The following is a 16642-nucleotide window of genomic DNA, read 5'->3' as shown; positions in this document are numbered from 1 at the left end:
CCTCTCTTGTCATTAATTTTTTGAAAATAGTTATTTTCCATAAAATTTTAATAACAATCAGGGCCGGGCGTGGTGGCAATGGTGCCATCTTGGCTCACCACAACCTCCGCCTCCCGGGTTCAAGCGATTCTCCTGCTTCAGCCTCCTGAGTAACTGGGATTACAGGAATGTGCTACCACACCTGGGTAATTTTGTATTTTTAGTAGAGACAGGGTTTCTCCATGTTGGTCAGGCTGGTCTTGAACTCCCGACCTCAGGTGATCCACCTGCCTTGACCTCCCAAAGTGCTGGGATTACAGACATGAGCCACCATGCCCGGCAATAATTTTTTTAAGAGTGTAGAAGGATCCTGAGACCAAAAAAGGTTCTGAAAGTAATGGGATATAGTCATGAGGTATTTGGCATTTCAATGACTTCTCTGGTGCAGAGGGGAAGGGTGAGTAAGGAGTGCAGTGAGATGGATACCACATTTCCCCTAAGAGCCTAGACAGTCACTCTGCTTCCTCCAGGTGAGCCCCACAGCCATGGAAAGGTACTGAGAACTTTATTTATTTTGGGATGGGGTCTCACTCTGTTGCCCAGGGTGGAGTGCAGTGGTGCAATCTCTATTCACTACAACCTCTGCCTCCCAGGTTCAAACGATTCTCTTGCCTCAGGCTCCCAAGTAGGTAGGATTACAGGTGTGTGCCACCACGCCTGGCTAATTTTTGTATTTTTATTAGAGATAGGATTTCACCATGTTGGCCAGATTGGTCTTGAACTCCTGACCTCAGGTGATCCACCCGCCTTGGCCTACCAAAGTACTGGGATTACTGGTGTAAGCCACCGTGCCTGGCCGAGAACTTTATTTATGTATTTATTTATTTTAGAGCCAGGGTCTTGCTCTGTAGCCCAGGCTGGAGTGCAGTGGTACAACCGTAGCTCACTGTAACCTCAGCCTCCTGGGCTCAAGCGCACGCTACCACGTCCAGCTAATGTTTTAAATTTTTTGTAGAGGTGGGGTTTCGCCATGTTGCCCAGGCTGGTCTCAAATTCCTGGGCTCAAGAGATCTTCCCACCTTGGTCTCTTAAGGCATTCGAATTACAGGTGTGAGCCGCGTATCTGGCCAAATGGAGGAATTTAAAATATCGTATTTACATTCAGATAACCACAAATACTTCAATGGGTAGGCAAGGACATTTAAATACAGAAATTCAAGCTAAGTTAAAATACTTCAGATAAATTGGCAACAGAGCCTATGTCATGTTCTGAAGGTAAAAGCCCACCTTCTTGTACATTGGGGGTGCCCTGGTTGGAGGCTGGAAATGAAGGAAATAGAGATGGTTGAACCCCTAGAGTCCACCAGGGGGCACCAGAGGCAAAGAGAAGTTGATTGCACCCTTCCCTAAGATTTATCCCAAATGTTTGCACTGAGAAATGGAAGGAACTTGGACTGAAGACTAGAACTGGGCTGACTACATTTAATGTTTTTGAGGAGACAATTTTTTTTTTTTTTTCCCAGGCAGGGTCTCGCTGGAGTACAGTGGCATGATCTTGGCTCACTGCAGCCTCGACCTCCTGGGCTCAAGTGATCCTCCCACCTCTGCCTCCCCAGTAGCTGGGACTACAGGTTCGTGCCACCATGCCCAGCTAATTTTTAAAATTTTTTGTAGAGACCACGTCTCCCTCTGTCACCCAACCTGGTCTTGAAGTCTTAGGCTCAAGCGATCTGCCCACCTTGGCCTCCCAAAGTGCTGGGATTGCAGGCGTGAGCTACTGTGCTTGGCCTGAGGAGACACTAAAAAAAAGGACAAAGACCAGGTCTCATTCTAGGTTATCCTGATTTAACGTCAGGAAGCTGTATTTTTTTGAGATGGAGTCTTGCTCTGTCACCCAGACTGGAGTGCAGTGGCACGATCTTGGCTTACTGTAACCTCCGCCTCCCGGGTTCAAGTGATTCTCATGCCTGAGCTACTCACTCCTGAGTAGCTGGGACTACAGGTATGCGCCACACACCTGGTTAATTTTTTGTATTTTTAGTAGAGACAGGGTTTCGCCACGTTGACCATGGTTGGTCTCAAACTCCTGGGTTCGGGTGATCCACCTGCCTTGGCCTCCCAAAGTGTTGGGATTACAGGCATGAGCCACCACGTCCGGCCAGGAGGCTGTATCTTTGAAAAAGTTCCCCAGAGGACCCTGATGTGCAGTGAGCTTTGGGAAACACAGCTGTCAGGCCCATCCAGAACCTTCCCCAGGCCTCTGTGGGCACCCTGTCCTGAGACCCCACCACTCGTGCTAGTGAGGAACTATGGGAAAGCTGCTTTTGCCGGGGTCTCCTTGGGGTCTGGCGCTCCCCAGAGTTCCTCCCATTTGACTGCTATGAGGACCCAAGAGCCAGCTCCTCCCATCCTATTCTGCAGATAATGAAAGACAGGCTCCAAATCCCAAAGCAGTGGAGTGGGGACACGGTGCCAGATCAGCTCCACTCCAGAGGCCGGGCTCACCCTGCCCACAGGCTGGGCAGACTCAAGCCCACCCCCGCTCCTAGCTGGGCCACACTTCTTTTGTCCTTGGTTTCTTCCTCTGAAAAGTGGGATAACAAGGGCATCCACTTTTCAGACGGCTCTCATGATAGCTGATCGGGTGCACGGTAAGGGTGCAATGAAAGCCAGTTCGTCCCAAGGCTTGCCCACAGGCGGGGAGCTGGCACCTTCCCGGCAGGGCCTGGGGGAACTCACTGATCTCTGTTGGGGGCTTTCCTGAGCTGGTCGGCAGTGACTCTCCATGAGAAGTTGAAAAACCGCATGGCGTTCTCAAAGTAGAGGTCTGGAACTGCGGTGTACTGGAAAAGAGGAAGCGGAGTCACAATCACGGTATGCCCTCGGTGACAGGCATCTTCCAAGACAGGAAGCCAAGGGCTGCCATGGTTAGGGGATTAATCTGCAGGCTGGAGACTGGGATGCAGGGTTTGGGGCTACAGGGTCAGTTCTTCTCTTGGCCTTCACCCTGGGACACTAGATGGAATGACACTGTTGCAGGATGTCCCTACAGCAGCACCTGGGCCCAGGTAAGAAATATCTCCCATGTTGTCCAATAGAACCTCCTGCGATGATGGATGTCCTACGCGCTACGCCTGCGCTGTCCAGTATGGCAGACAACTAAGCCTTTTTTTTTTTTTTTTTTGAGACGGAGTCTTGTTGTATCGTCCAGGCTGGAGTGCAATGGCATGATCTTGGCTCACTGCAACCTCCACCTCCTGGTTTAAGTGATTCTTGTGCCCCAGCCTCCCTGAGTAGCTGGGATTACAGGCGCGTGTCACCACGCTCGGCTAATTTTTGTATTTTTGGTAAAGACGGGGTTTCACCATGTTGGCCAGGCTGGTTTCAAACTCCTGACCTCAGGTGATCTGCCCACCTTGGCCTCCCAAAGTGCTGGGATTACAGGCGTGAGCCACCACGCCCGGCCGCTACTAAGCATTTCAAATGTGGCGAGTATGGCTTTTAAATTTAATTGAGGCCGGGCGCGGTGGCTCAAGCCTGTAATCCCAGCACTTTGGGAGGCCGAGACGGGCGGATCACGAGGTCAGGAGTTCGAGACCATCCTGGCTAACACGGTGAAACCTCGTCTCTACTAAAAAATACAAAAAACTAGCCGGGCGAGGTGGCGGGCGCCTGTAGTCCCGGCTACTCGGGAGGCTGAGGCAGGAGAATGGCGTAAAAACCCGGGAGGCAGAGCTTGCAGTGAGCTGAGATCCGGCCACTGCACTCCAGCCTGGGCGACACAGCGAGACTCCGTCTCAAAAAAAAAAAAAAAATAAAAAATAAAAAAAAAATAAATTTAATTGAAACTAATTTAAGTTTTAATTATTTAAATAGCTACCTGTGGCTAGTAGCTACCATACTAGATCTCATAAGTAAAGTAGAAATCTATCTGAAATGTCAAGGGCATGACTGTACACCCTTTTCACTACTCGGCCCAGCCTTGTAGCTTTTATTCTGTTTTTTGAGACAGGGTCTTGCTCTGTCACCCACACAGGAGTGCAGTGGTGCAATCACAGCTTGCTGCAGCCTTAACTTCTTGAGCATAAGCGATCTTCCCATCTCAGCCTCCCATGTAGCTGGGACTATAGGCACATGCCAACATGCCCAGCTAATTTTTTATTTTTTATAGAGATGAGGTCTCACTATGTCGCCCAGGCTGGTCTTAAACTCCTGAGCTCAAGCGATCCCCCCTCCTGGGCCACCCAAAGTGTTGGCATTACAAGCATGAGTCACTGTGCCTGGCTCAGCTCTTGCCAGGTGCAAAATTTTCCTTGGCTCTGGTAAAACGCTGGAGCCTCAGGGACACGACATGGATCCTGGGCTCTGCCCAGGATGCCTCCAGAGGCCCAAGGATTCTGCATCATGATACCCTGGAGCATCTTAAATGATTCTCAAGGAAAAGACTGCAGAATGAGTCTCATGATCTCAGCAGGAGTTTTTATAGTCTTAGGTTCTAAATATAACCATGATGAGAGGTTATTAGATTTTTAAACGCCTGGATTCAGGCTGGGCACGGTGGCTCATGCCTGTAATCCCAGCACTTTGGGAGGCCGAGGCGGGCGGATCATTTGAGGTCAGGAGTTCAAGACCAGCCTGGCCACCAAGGTGAAACCCTCTGTCTCTACTAAAATTACAAAAATCAGCCAGGTGGTGGTGGCACGCGCCTGTAATCCCAGTGACTCGGGAGCCTGAGGCAGGAGAATCACTTGAGCCTGGGAGGCTGAGGTTGCAGTGAGCTGAGATAGCACCACTACACTCCAGTCCGGGCGATAGAATGAGACCCTGTCTCAAAAAAAAATTTTTTTTTAATGCCTGAATTCAAGTATTTCAATCACAAGAAGATATAAAACTTCATAATTTAAGGCAGAAGCACAATCCGCCTAACAGAGTGATTTGTCAAAAGTTCTAACAAGCAGAGATGTATCCACCACTTCTGCTGCCCAAACCAAGCTGGAAAATGCACCTGGGTTTATGATGCTTCCTTCCCATTAGCATTTCAAAGTCAAAATCAGAGGCCCGGGTTTCTGGGGAGGTGGGGGAGGACCATGGGGATAGGAGGCAACTGGAAGTACGACCAGGGAGGGAGGAGGTGGTGTGAGGGTTTTTCCACTTCATACCCCACCCCGATGTCCGAGGGCCACCAATTCTCCCTGCACCTTCTGGGGTCTGTTTCCTCCATTATTCCTACACATTAAATGGAGCTGACCACTTCCAGGGGGCACACAGCACGGGTTCCGTACTGACCGGTGGGCACTGCCTGATTGATGGTGGCTACGGGGAGGCAGGGCCTTCAGCTGACCCAGGAGCCAAATTAAGAAGAAGAAGAGGTTTCCTCATGCCTGACCCATCCCCAAACCCCACACCACATCACCCCTCTGTGCTCTGACAAGCATGCTGCCTCCAGCACCCCGTCTGCACCCAGCCCTGCCTCGGCCCTTTTCCGAGGGGGCATTTGGGAACGCGAGGGGGCAGGACAGCAGTTACTCACATCATTAAACACTTTGTCCAGCTCCTTGGGGTCCATGATGAAGTTGGGGTATCCTATCATGTTGTAGATGGCATCGGCCTGGACAGGACAGATAGAGGAAGTGAGTGCCTGGCAACACCGACCAGGCCAGCCTGAGCTCCTTGGGTGCTGGGCTCACAGTCTGGTGGGCCAAGGGGAACCGGAGCCAGGCCCTGCCTGCCTTGGGCTTTCATGTCTTTTTCTGGAAAGGTTTCCCCCTTGCCAAACTTCCACTTATCCCTTAGGTCTCTGTTTAAATGTCACTTTCCCAAAGGAAGTGTTTGCTGACTCCCACCCCACTGAGGGTGCCAGAGCCTTCCCGCCCCACGGGACGTGCTGCATCTTCCTGCACCTTTTCCCCGTACACTCAGCGAGGTTTGTCTTCTACAGACCTCCATGCAATCATGTGCTTGCGGCCTACCCCGAATCCTGCTAGGCCTAGACCGCTCACCCCCTGAAGGCGAGACAGCATCCAGGCTGTGCTCCCGGATAGAACTGGCCTCTCCGGGCGCGGTGGCTCACGCATGTAATGTCAGCACTTTGGGAGGCCAAGGCGGGTGGATCACCTGAGGTCAGGAGTTCGAGACCAACCTGACCAACATGGAGAAATCCCATCTCTACTAAAAATACAAAATTAACCGGGTGTGGTGGTGCAGGCCTGTAATCCCAGCTACTTGGGGGGCTGAGGCAGAAGAATCGCTTGAACCCGGCAGGCAGAGGTTGCGGTGAGCCAAGATCGCGTCACAGCACTCCAGCCTGGGCAACAAGAACGAAACTCTGCCTCAAAAAAAAAAAAAAAAAAAAAAGAGAACTGGCCTCCCCTTCCCCCGCCCGCCTCCATCTGTGCTGGACGCCGCAGCACTCCCTCTCCACGCGCCTGGCCAGCCTCACCTTTTCCTTGGCTGATTTTCGGGTTTCCTCGTCCATCCACTTCAGGGTGCTCAGACTTTCCTCAAACGCCTTCTTGATCTCCAGGATTATCTCGGTGGCCTGAGGAGATACACATCACAGCAGTAAGGTCTGGGCACTGGTCTCAAGTAAATGCAACGAGCACCCTGTGCAGAAGAATGATGCAGGGTCAGAGATTAAACTCAATTTTCCAAGCGTCAGGCTGGGTGAGAAGGGGAGCCACAGCTGTGCTTCCAAACCACGCTCCTCATGTGAACGCCCTGCAAGGCAGGACTGGCCTTCCACACACAGGGCTCCAGTAAGCTGAGGCCGAGCTTCAGGAATGTTGGAAAAGTCTCTGCTACGGGCGTTTTCAGAGCCTTTAGTGTGGAAATAGGCATTGCAATTCTTCCAGAGAGGGGAGAACACACAGCCTCTCCCAGCCTGATTGGACCACAGCATTCCTTTTTGATGGATCGGGCTTTAAGATCTGGAGTACTCATGTTCCGAGGAGCAGCTTCAGAAATGCCATGTCAGGCTGGAGATGGACAGGTGCTCTCGGGGGTGACAATGTCATGAGCAGACGAGCTCGAAGATGGAAGGTTGAAGGTTCTAGAGAAGGGGAAGGCAGAGCTGTGCAGCAACAAGAGCAGACGGGCCAACAGACCCCAACTCAGACCCCGCCAGCTGCTCACAGGCCAGTCACTGTAATGGATGTGAACCGTGGTTGGCTCACCTCCGGCTGCAGATGACATCGACATAATGAATACTATTTGTCATCAAGATTGTAACAATAAAATGACCGCTCCCATTGCTTGAACCCTTATTTTGTGGTGGTGCTCAGTGTGTGACATATCATTTAATCTCTCTCTGTGGGAGGAATGCCCCCGTCTCCATATTGCAAATGATGTAAGAACTGTCCCAGGCTACCCAGCCAGAGGCCACGATCTGAGCTTAGGCCGGGCTGTGTCCACCGTGCTCTGCCATGACACTCCTCTGCCTGTCTAGAACAAACCTATCACCCACAGAATAAGAAAAACATCACCCTCTGGGCCAGAGCTGCTCTGCCAACATTCTCTCTGGGTCCTTTACAGCCCTTGGAAGTGGGGATGGCTGTCACAGCCTTGCAGGCTCCTGGGAGGCTCACGTGAGCTTGTGCAGATGAAGGGCCTGGCACTGAAGAGCTGCCGTTGTGAGACTCCCATCACCCAGGGCTCGAGGAAGTGGGGCCTCTGCATTGTGGCTGTGGTCCCAGAGCCCTTTGCCCGGGAGCAGGAAAGGCCCAGGCTGGGCTGGAGTGTGAACTGACAGGTCTGCGCAGGGCCATAACAATTGTGACCTCACAGCCAATGTCCACGGGGGAGACACTTACTATGCTCTTGCTGTCCTCGGCGAAGGTTGCTTTGACGAACATGGGGCCCAACGCAAAGCCCAGGTTGTTTTCTGTGTCACTCACGCAAAACTTCCAGCGAGGAAGACAGGTCTGGAAAACACAAGTTGGGGAGCTCACTGGACCCCAGCCCTTCATTTCCCGTTCTTTCCGGGAGGTGGTACCATGTGGGGCCCACGTTTCGTTCTGGAAGTTCAGGGAGAGCTTTCTGGCCCAGTAAAGTTATTTTAGTTACCAGACCAAGAGGCCACTGATACCCCTCACTGCTACCCCCTGCCATTTCCTGAATGCCAGGCTCTGTGCTGGGACTTCACAAGCGGTGTCCCATTGAGCCAATCAGTGACCCTCGGGTCTTACAAACCGTTTGACAGATGGGGAAACACACTCGGCACAGAGCAGCTGCTGGCCCAGGGTGCCCCACGAGTGACAAGTGCCACTGGGACAAGATGTGCCTGACCCCACATCCCATGCTCCTACCTACCCCCAGCTCGTCCTGCCTCCTGGGGAGACCAGGAGTCCTGGAGGCAAAGAGCCGTGGGGAGTGACTGGTCTACCTGAGCCACAGAAAAAACTTCCCCAGGGCCAGGGCTCCAGTGCCATTGAAGATCTTCTCAAATGAGAGCACACAGCAATGCCGCAGGACTTTTTTTTTTTTTTTTTGGCAGGGTCTCGCTCTGTCACCTAGGCTGGAGTGCAGTGGTGCAATCACAGCTCACTGCAGCCTCGACCTCCCAGGCTCAAGTGATCTTCCCACCTTAGCCTCCTACATAGCTGGGACGACAGGTGCTTGCCACCATGCCTGGCTAACTTTTTCTACCAAAAAAAAATTTTTTTTTTGTAAAGACATGGTCCCACTATGTTGCCCAGGCTGGTCTAGAACTCTTGGGCTCAAGTGATCCTCCTGCCTTGACCTCCCAGAGTGCTGAGATTACAGGCATGCGTGAGCACCACGCCCAGATCACCGTGGGACTGCAATGCCTTGATTGTTTCTTGGTCTCGCCTACAAGCCCCACAGTTGATACGACACCTCTGTGCAAACCGGAAATAGGCATCTGTGGGCTGCAACCTCCTGGGCATGGCCCAGGGACATGTGCCCGGCTAATGTCAGCCCCAGTCATTCCCCGGCCAGGCATCCCTCTGTGGGCAGTATGTGTGACCATATGTGGTGGCCCTGCTCACATAAATCCCTCGTGCGACACAGGAAGCGATGTCCTCTTAACCCCAAAGAACAGGTGGTTAACAACCACCCACGCTCAAGGCAGCCTGATTCATAATGGCCCTAAACTGACAACAGCCCAAATGCCCATCAGCAGGCAGATGGATCAACAAAATGTGGTATTTTTATACAGCAACATACTACTTGGCAACAAAAAGCAATGAACTAGCTACCGATACATACGACAGCATGGATGAATTCCACAGACTTAAGCAGAGCAAAAGCAGCCAGGCACATCGTGTATAATTCCATCCGCACCCAGGGGCACCAGCCTTGGGGGCTGGGGGCTGACGGGAAAGAAGCATGAGGGCACCTGCTGCTCAGAGGGTGCTAAACAAATGGGTGATGGGAATGTTCTCTTTCTAAAATCTTTATGCTTTTTTTTTCTTTTCTCTCTCTCTCTTTTTTTTTTTTTTTTTTTTTTTTTTTTTTTTTTTAGCATGCTACGCCCAAGGCAGAAGGGGATATTCTCTATCCTGATTGTGGTAATGATGGTTACATGGGTGACCTCATTGGTCAAACTCATTGAGGCCACGTGCAGTGGCTCGTGCCTGTAATCCCAGCACTTTGGGAGGTCAAGGCGAATGGATCACTTGAGGTCAGGAGTTTGAGACCAGTCTGGCCAACATGGTAAAACCTCGTCTCTACTAAAGATACAAAACTTAGCCAGGTGTGGTGGCATGCACCTGTAATCCCAGCACACAGAAGGCTGAGGCAGTAGAATTGCTTGAACCCAGGAGGCGGAGGTTGCAGTGAGCCAAGATCAGGTCACTGCACTCCAGCCTGGCTGACAGAGGGAGGCTCTGGCTCAATTAAAAACAAAAACAAACGAACAAACAAACAAACAAACAAAAAAGGCTGGGATAGTGGCTCACACCTGCAAACCCAGCACTTTGGGTGGCTGAGGTGGGTGGATCCCCTGAGGTCAGGAGTTCAAGACCAGCCTGGCCAACATGGTGCAACTCCGTCTCTACTAAAAATACAAAAATTAGCCGGGTGTGGTGGTGGGCACCTGTAACCCCAGCTACTTGGGAGGCTGAGGCACGAGAATCGCTTGAACCCTGGGGGTGGAGGCTGCAGTGAGCTGAGATCACGCCACTGCACTCCAGCCTGGGTGACAGAGTGAGACTCCGTCTCAAAACCAAACCAAACCAAAAACTCACTGAACTGTATACTTAATGTACACTGCATTTTTCATTGTATGTAAATTATGCCTTAGCTACAAAAATTTCTTTTAGGCAAGAAAGAAGGAAGGAAGGGCCCCTCTTCTCATCTCACCCACATTGTTTTTAGTTTTCCCAACTACATGTCCATTTGGATGCCTTGCCCTCAGCCTCTCCCTCCCTCCCCGCACTGCCCTCCTTCGGCTGAGAAGCCCAAAGCTAGACACGTGGTCTGTGTCTGGCTGAGGCTGACCACACAGGAGGTCAGGACTAGGGGGACTCTAATTTGAGGCTCCGTGGAGGCTCCAGGCTGTGAGGGCTGAATCACAGACAGACTTTCTTATGCGTCGTCTTCTCTGGAGATTCTCTGGATAAACCCATTCCTTCACACGAGTTTTCATTCATTTACGCATCCAGTGTTCTACAGGCAGTTCCCCTGCAACCTGACTGTGCTGGGTCTTTGGAAGCTAGAGATCAATCAACAGTGAGCCTGCACTCCCGGGTCTCAACTGAAATGCCCAGAACACCCAGTGAGAGAAACAGACATGTAATAGCACCATCCAAGCAGTAATCGCAGTAAAGTGAAGCAGTGGACTGAGTGCTTACTGTGTGTCGGGCCCTACCGCATATACTGCTTACGGTAAGATTCTCCTGCCTCAGCCTCCCGAGTAGCTGGGATTACAGGTGCCCGCCGCTATGCCTGGCTAATTTGTGTACGTTTAGTAGACACAGGGTTTCACCATGTTGTCCAGTCTGGTCTCAAACTCCTGACATCAGGTGATCTGCCCGCCTCAGCCTCCCAAAGTGCTAGGAATATAGGTGTGAACCACCACGGCCAGCCTCTTTGTTTCTTTTTGCAGATAAAAAACTGTGGCACAGGCCGGGCGTGGTGGCTCAAGCCTGTAATCCCAGCACTTTGGGAGGCCGAGACGGGCGGATCACGAGGTCAGGAGATCGAGACCATCCTGGCTAACACGGTGAAACCCCGTCTCTACTAAAAAAATACAAAAAACTAGCTGGGCGAGGTGGCGGGCGCCTGTAGTCCCAGCTACTCGGGAGGCTGAGGCAGGAGAATGGCATAAACCCGGGAGGCGGAGCTTGCAGCGAGCAGAGATCCGGCCACCGCACTCCAGCCTGGGTGACAGAGCGAGATTCCGTCTCAAAACAAAAACAAAAACAAAAACAAAAGAAAACAAAAAAAAAAACTGTGGCACAGAGAAGTTAAATCACTTGGCCAAAGGGATCACCCAGGGAGTAAGTGGTTGAGGTGGAATTTTTTTTTTTTTTTTTTGAGATGGAGTCTTGCTCTGTCTTCTAGGTTGGAGTGCAGTGGTACGGTATCAGCTCACTGCAACCTCTGCTTCCCAGGTTCAAGCAATTCTCCTGCCACAGGCTCCCGTGTAGCTAGGATCACATGTGTGTGCCACTACACCTGGCTATTTTTTGTAGTTTTAGTAGAGGTGGGCTTTCACCATGTTGGCCAGGGTGGTCTTGAACTCCTGGCCTCAGGTGATCCACCAGCCTTGGCCTCCCAAAAGTGCTGGGATTACAGGCATGAGCCACTGTACCCAGCCTGAGGTAGAATTTGAACTCAGAAAGTCCAGCTCCAATGTCTTCCTTCAGAGCCACGCTCTCTGCCTACAGGTCACGAAGTCCTGGAAGTCCTACAGGATGGTGAGAAAAATCTCCAAAAGGAGCAAGGGTCAGATCGATCTGACCGGTCAGGAAGCCTGCATCTTGGAGGTGATCTATGAGTCAAGTCTGGGAAGATAAGGAGCAGCAAGGCAGCCTCCTCCACGCTGACCTGGCTGCATTTTTTTTAAACCTCTTCCTCACTGTAATACAAGGAGCCCTCAGCAAGGCGTTCCTTCCTCCCTGCTGGAAGTCTCAAGTCACAAATGGGTGACAGCTGATGGGAAACAGCTGCGTGCAGTGCTTCAGCAGTCAGAACATACTTCACAGGGATCCCCCGTGTAATCTCAGGCGGCCCTTGGCTATGCAAGGCAGGGATCTGTTGCCCCTTTTTACAGATGGGAGACTGAGCCCCTGCCCCAACGAAGCAATCTGCCTAAAGTGTGATTAGAAGAACCAATTCAAACACGGATCTTCTGACTCCAAATTCCATGCTGTTTCCTCACGGCAGGTTCCCTCCCTGCCAGGATGAACAAACGCACACACCACACTGCTTTCCATATTCTACGCTTTTCCCAAATGGAGGCCATTCACAAAGGTGAGGTCTGTGAGGTGAGGTCAGGAATGATCTCCAATTGCAGATTTTAAAAAACTGAGGCTCAGAGATGTATAAGGACTACCCAAGGTCACACAGCTAGGAGGTGGCTTTGAGTTGGGCTGAACACAAGCAGGAGGGACCTGGCCTGGGCCCAGACACTGTCACAGTGGGGGAGTAGGGAGGGCTGGAGATTAAGAGACAGGCAAGCAGAGGCCTTCACCCATCAGCCCTGGGGTATCCAGAGATCCCTGCTCAGAGCCTCCCACTTCAGGATTCCCACTTGCCCTTGCCTCTCCTGAGGCCTCCCTGTGTCCCACCTGCTCCAAGTGCCACATTCGAGCAGCACCCTATGCTTCCAAGGTGGCCCAGGGAAGCTCACTCCATAACTGACTAATTAATTAATTTTTTAAAAAGTGATGGGGTCTCACTCTGTTGCCCAGGCTGGAGTGCAGTGGTGTAGTCAGTGATAGCTCGCTGCAGCCTTGAACTCCTGGGATCAAACAGTCCTCCTGCCTCAGCCTCCAGAGTAGCTGGGACTACAGGCATGCATCATGTGCCTGGCTCGGAACATTTTTATCTTGCAAATCTGAAACTCTATATTCATTAAATAATAATTCCTCATCCCTCTTCCTCCATATCAGCCCTTGGCAACCACAGGGAAGCTTGACCTTAACTTTCGTTTCCTGCAGAGCAGAGGCTGAGTGCTACAGAGCTTAGGGCTATGGAATCAGATATGTTGGGTTTGATAGCCTCCTCTCCACTTATAAGCAACTTTGAACAAGTCCCTTTCCCTCACTGAGCCTCGGTTTCCTCATCTGTAAAATGGAAGAGGATAATAGCTGTTGTAGGAATTTATAATGCCTATAAAAGGTAGATATCCAATAACTCTATCTTTGGTTATTATTATCATTATGGTAAGTGAGTAGCTGAAAGTGTCTCAAAGTTGTGAACATCAGACCTGGGATTTTCATTCAAGCTTGCTGCTTTCTTTTCTTAAAATAAACACATAAATATTAAAAAATAAATAAATAAAGAGACAGGGTCTTGCTATGTTTTCCAGGCTGGGCTCACATGATCCACCTGTCTTGGCCTCTCAAAGTGTTGGCATTACAAACGTGAGCCACCATACCAGGCCCCTGCTGCTTTCTTGCTGGGTGACTAAGAAAGTCCCTTCACCTCCCTGAGCCTGTTTCGTCATCTGTAACCTGGGAAGGTGAGAGATGATGTGGGTGTATGTTCCACAGACAGAACAATCTCTGGAACCGTCATCCTGGGTCCTGATCAAACCTCTCTGTAGAAAGTCCCCTGGGAGGTCAAGTTCTGCAAGGAACAGAATCCCGGCTATGGCCACATCTCTACCCAGGGCCAGTCCAAGGTAGATGCACGACGAGCAGGAAGGCGAGATGGCCGGGCAGGGCAGCAAACCCCTGTTCCCACTTTGCCCTCCGCAGGACAGCATGGCTCTTGTGGCCAAGGTCTGGTGGTGCCCTCGGAAGCGCCTCTGGTTAGAAATGGGGCTTGTTCCCAGCTGCCCTCTCCCTCAGTCCCCTTGCTGCCAGAGGTAGGTTTGCATGGGGACGGGAGAGAGGACGTGTGGGATACATTCCAGGGCTCAAAGCAGGAGCCCACATCCTGCCATTCTCTGCCAATCCTCATCTGGACTGGACTCTGGGAAGGGTTGCAGGGGTGGGGTCCAGCTGGAGTCAGCTCTGCCTGCTCTCTGGGGAGGATTGCTAGGGTCTTGCTAGCTGCTATCTGGGTTGGGGAAGGTGTGCCAGGTGAGCTGGGCATACCAGCCTCTACTGCTCTGCAGCTGGGGCCTCTTCCAGCCGCTCTCTGGGACCCGGGCTTGATGTACCCCATCAGCACATATGAGAACTGGTCAGTTCCTATCACCTCCCTCAGACGGTGTGGGCTCTTGGGGTACAGACCCCAGCTCACCTGTCTCAGTATTCCCATACTGGGCTCAGAGCCTGGCATATGGTGGCAGAAGTTCAATGAGTAACTATTAGTTGGCTGCATGAGTGAGAGGGGTGACACATACTTCCTTGGGGAGAAGGTAGAAGTGGCTGTGAAACTTTCCACTGGGGCTAGGTTCCCCTGTGAGAGGGCAGGGAAGGTCCCTGAAGCCTCTAGAAGAATGGACCCTCAGGGGTCCTGGTGGGGGGGCATCTGACGGCAGGTAGAGCCCACCTGGCCTGGGGTTTCCCAGACTACAAACTGGGAGGAAAACAGAAACACTGAACAGTCGCGTGGTGCTTCCAAGAACCAGGCACTGTTCTGTGTTTTACATTTCTGGGGAAAAAGTAATACTATTGGGGGTCCCCTGTGCAAAGTGGGGATAATAATAGTACCCACCGCACAGGCATTGTGAGGATCACAAGTTGTTCAAGGAGAGCATCTATCATCACTACTGGCAACTACTTTTGGCTATAAATTGGCTAAGTGGCTAGGACTCCTCTTTACCCTTTACTTGGCATAATCACTCCTTCTGGAAGCTTCTGCCCACGCCCGGCTGGCTAAGGTCCCTTCCCGTGCTCCCACAGACGCCTGGGCATCAAGTAGGCGCTCAGCCCATATTCAGGCATACACAGTAGCGGGCTCACCTTCTTGGTCCCGTACATGACTTCCATGAACTTCTCATCGGCGTCCTGAAAGCGCTGGTCGAGGAAGGAGCTTGTTTTCCGCACCAGGTTCCAAATCATGTAGTTGTTAAGCAGGCTGCGGGGAGAGGAGGCCAGAGAGACTCAGGGGCGCCTAGGCAGGGAGCATCGTGGCCCTTCCCCCGCTAGCCCCTAGGGGGCTCTCAAACTCGGCCTGTGACCCCAGGCCCCTTCCAGCCTGCCCAGGCTTGGTGGGTTACTGCTCCCTAACACGTGCAATGTAAGCTCTTCAAGGGAAAGGCCTGGGTCTTCTACTATAGGAAACGCCTCAGTGTTTAGTGCAATCACTTATATACCACAGGTACTCAATAAATGCTTGTTGCCTAGCTGCTCTGTCTGGAAGCTATGAAGCCCCAGCATGGAGACCCACCCCAATGGTGTATGCTACAGGGCTGGGATGGAGAGGTGACTACCACTTCTACAGCTTGGAGGTGCCCCAGCCAGAAGGCCAGACAGGCTAAGAATAGGAGGGGTAGGAAAAGAAACACAGCCCAGCCAGGCCAAGGTTTCCACGATGACAGCTCCCACTGCCCCACCCCCAGCACACAGGGAACCTATCTGTGGCTGCTGCCACCATTGCTAAGAAGTCACCTTGGGACTGTAGTGAACATCTAACCTCTAATCAGAATCAACCAAAATGCCCGACAATGAGAAGGAGGAAGTAAAGAACTGTATTTGTACATGACAGAATACTATGCAGCCATGAACAATGATGGTTGCAGAGGTTTTGAGATGACGAGGGAGAAAATGTTCAGGATACAGGTCAAGGGAAAAGGAGACTAGACATTTAGTGATGATAATGGGAAAAAAAGGCCACATATTAGAAAATCCATCTCTCTTTCCCTCCTCTCTTCTGCCCTCCCCCATGCCTTCTCTCTACATATACACACACACACACACACCACAAGATCAACAGGAGTCATTTAAAATTTTTTCAGAGCCTGGTGAGGTGGCTCATGCCTGTAATCTTAGCACTTTGAGAGGCCAAGGTGGGAGGATTGCCTGAGCCCAGGAGTTTGAGACCAGCCTAGGCAACATAATGAGACCCCCAACTCATTAAAAAAATTTTAACAAGTTTGGGGAGTTAGGAAAAAAATAAGTTAAATAAAATAATTTTTTTTTCCTATGTTTTTGGCAGTTTTCAAAAAAAATTTAAAAAAATTCTGGCCAGGCGCGGTGGCTCAAGCCTGTAATCCCAGCACTTTGGGAGGCTGAGACGGGCGGATCACGAGGTCAGGAGATTGAGACCATCCTGGCTAACATGGTGAAATCCCATCTCTACTAAAAATACAAAAAACTAGCCGGGCGAGGTGGCGGGCGCCTGTAGTCCCAGTTACTCAGGAGGCTGAGGCAAGAGAATGCCGTAAACCCAGGAGGCGCACTCCAGCCTGGGGGACAGAGCAAGACCCCATCTCAAAAAAAAAAAAAAAAAAAAAAAAATTCTAAGTACTGCTGGGTGGTGGTGGCTTATGCCTGCAATCCCAGCACTTTGGGAGGCTGAGGCGGGCAGGTCACTTGAGGTCAGGAGTTAGGGACCACCCTGGCCAACATGGTGAAACCCCATC

At 51.4% G+C, this 16642-nt stretch overlaps 1 protein-coding gene and 1 long non-coding RNA gene across 17 annotated transcripts in view; one reads left to right on the top strand and one right to left on the bottom strand.

Annotated features, from left to right (window-relative positions):
• Window positions 1-16642, bottom strand: part of ECE1 (endothelin converting enzyme 1) — a 133552-nt gene that overhangs the window by 15391 nt on the left and 101519 nt on the right. For 15 of the 16 annotated variants that reach the window (XR_013406727.1, XM_077971467.1, XM_077971510.1 and 12 more), the window contains 5 exons: window positions 15021-15135; window positions 7788-7898; window positions 6419-6517; window positions 5510-5587; window positions 2719-2822 (listed from right to left, as the gene is read on the bottom strand). Coding sequence is in view for 15 of the 16 variants with exons in the window: in XM_077971467.1 (XP_077827593.1) it covers window positions 2719-2822; window positions 5510-5587; window positions 6419-6517; window positions 7788-7898; window positions 15021-15135 (507 nt within the window). In the remaining variant the exon portion in view is untranslated. Of the gene's footprint in view, window positions 1-2718; window positions 2899-5509; window positions 5588-6389; window positions 6518-7787; window positions 7899-15020; window positions 15136-16642 lie in introns of all 16 variants that reach the window. The other variant, XM_077971474.1, reaches the window with a different exon arrangement.
• Window positions 9423-12841, top strand: LOC144335681 (uncharacterized). Its single transcript, XR_013406738.1, has 2 exons — window positions 9423-10035; window positions 11227-12841. It is a non-coding gene; the product is annotated as an uncharacterized LOC144335681 (long non-coding RNA).

This window comes from Macaca mulatta, chromosome 1, assembly GCF_049350105.2.
Source record: "Macaca mulatta isolate MMU2019108-1 chromosome 1, T2T-MMU8v2.0, whole genome shotgun sequence".
Taxonomy (NCBI): domain Eukaryota; kingdom Metazoa; phylum Chordata; class Mammalia; order Primates; family Cercopithecidae; genus Macaca; species Macaca mulatta.
This window is presented reverse-complemented; position numbering and strand designations above follow the sequence as displayed.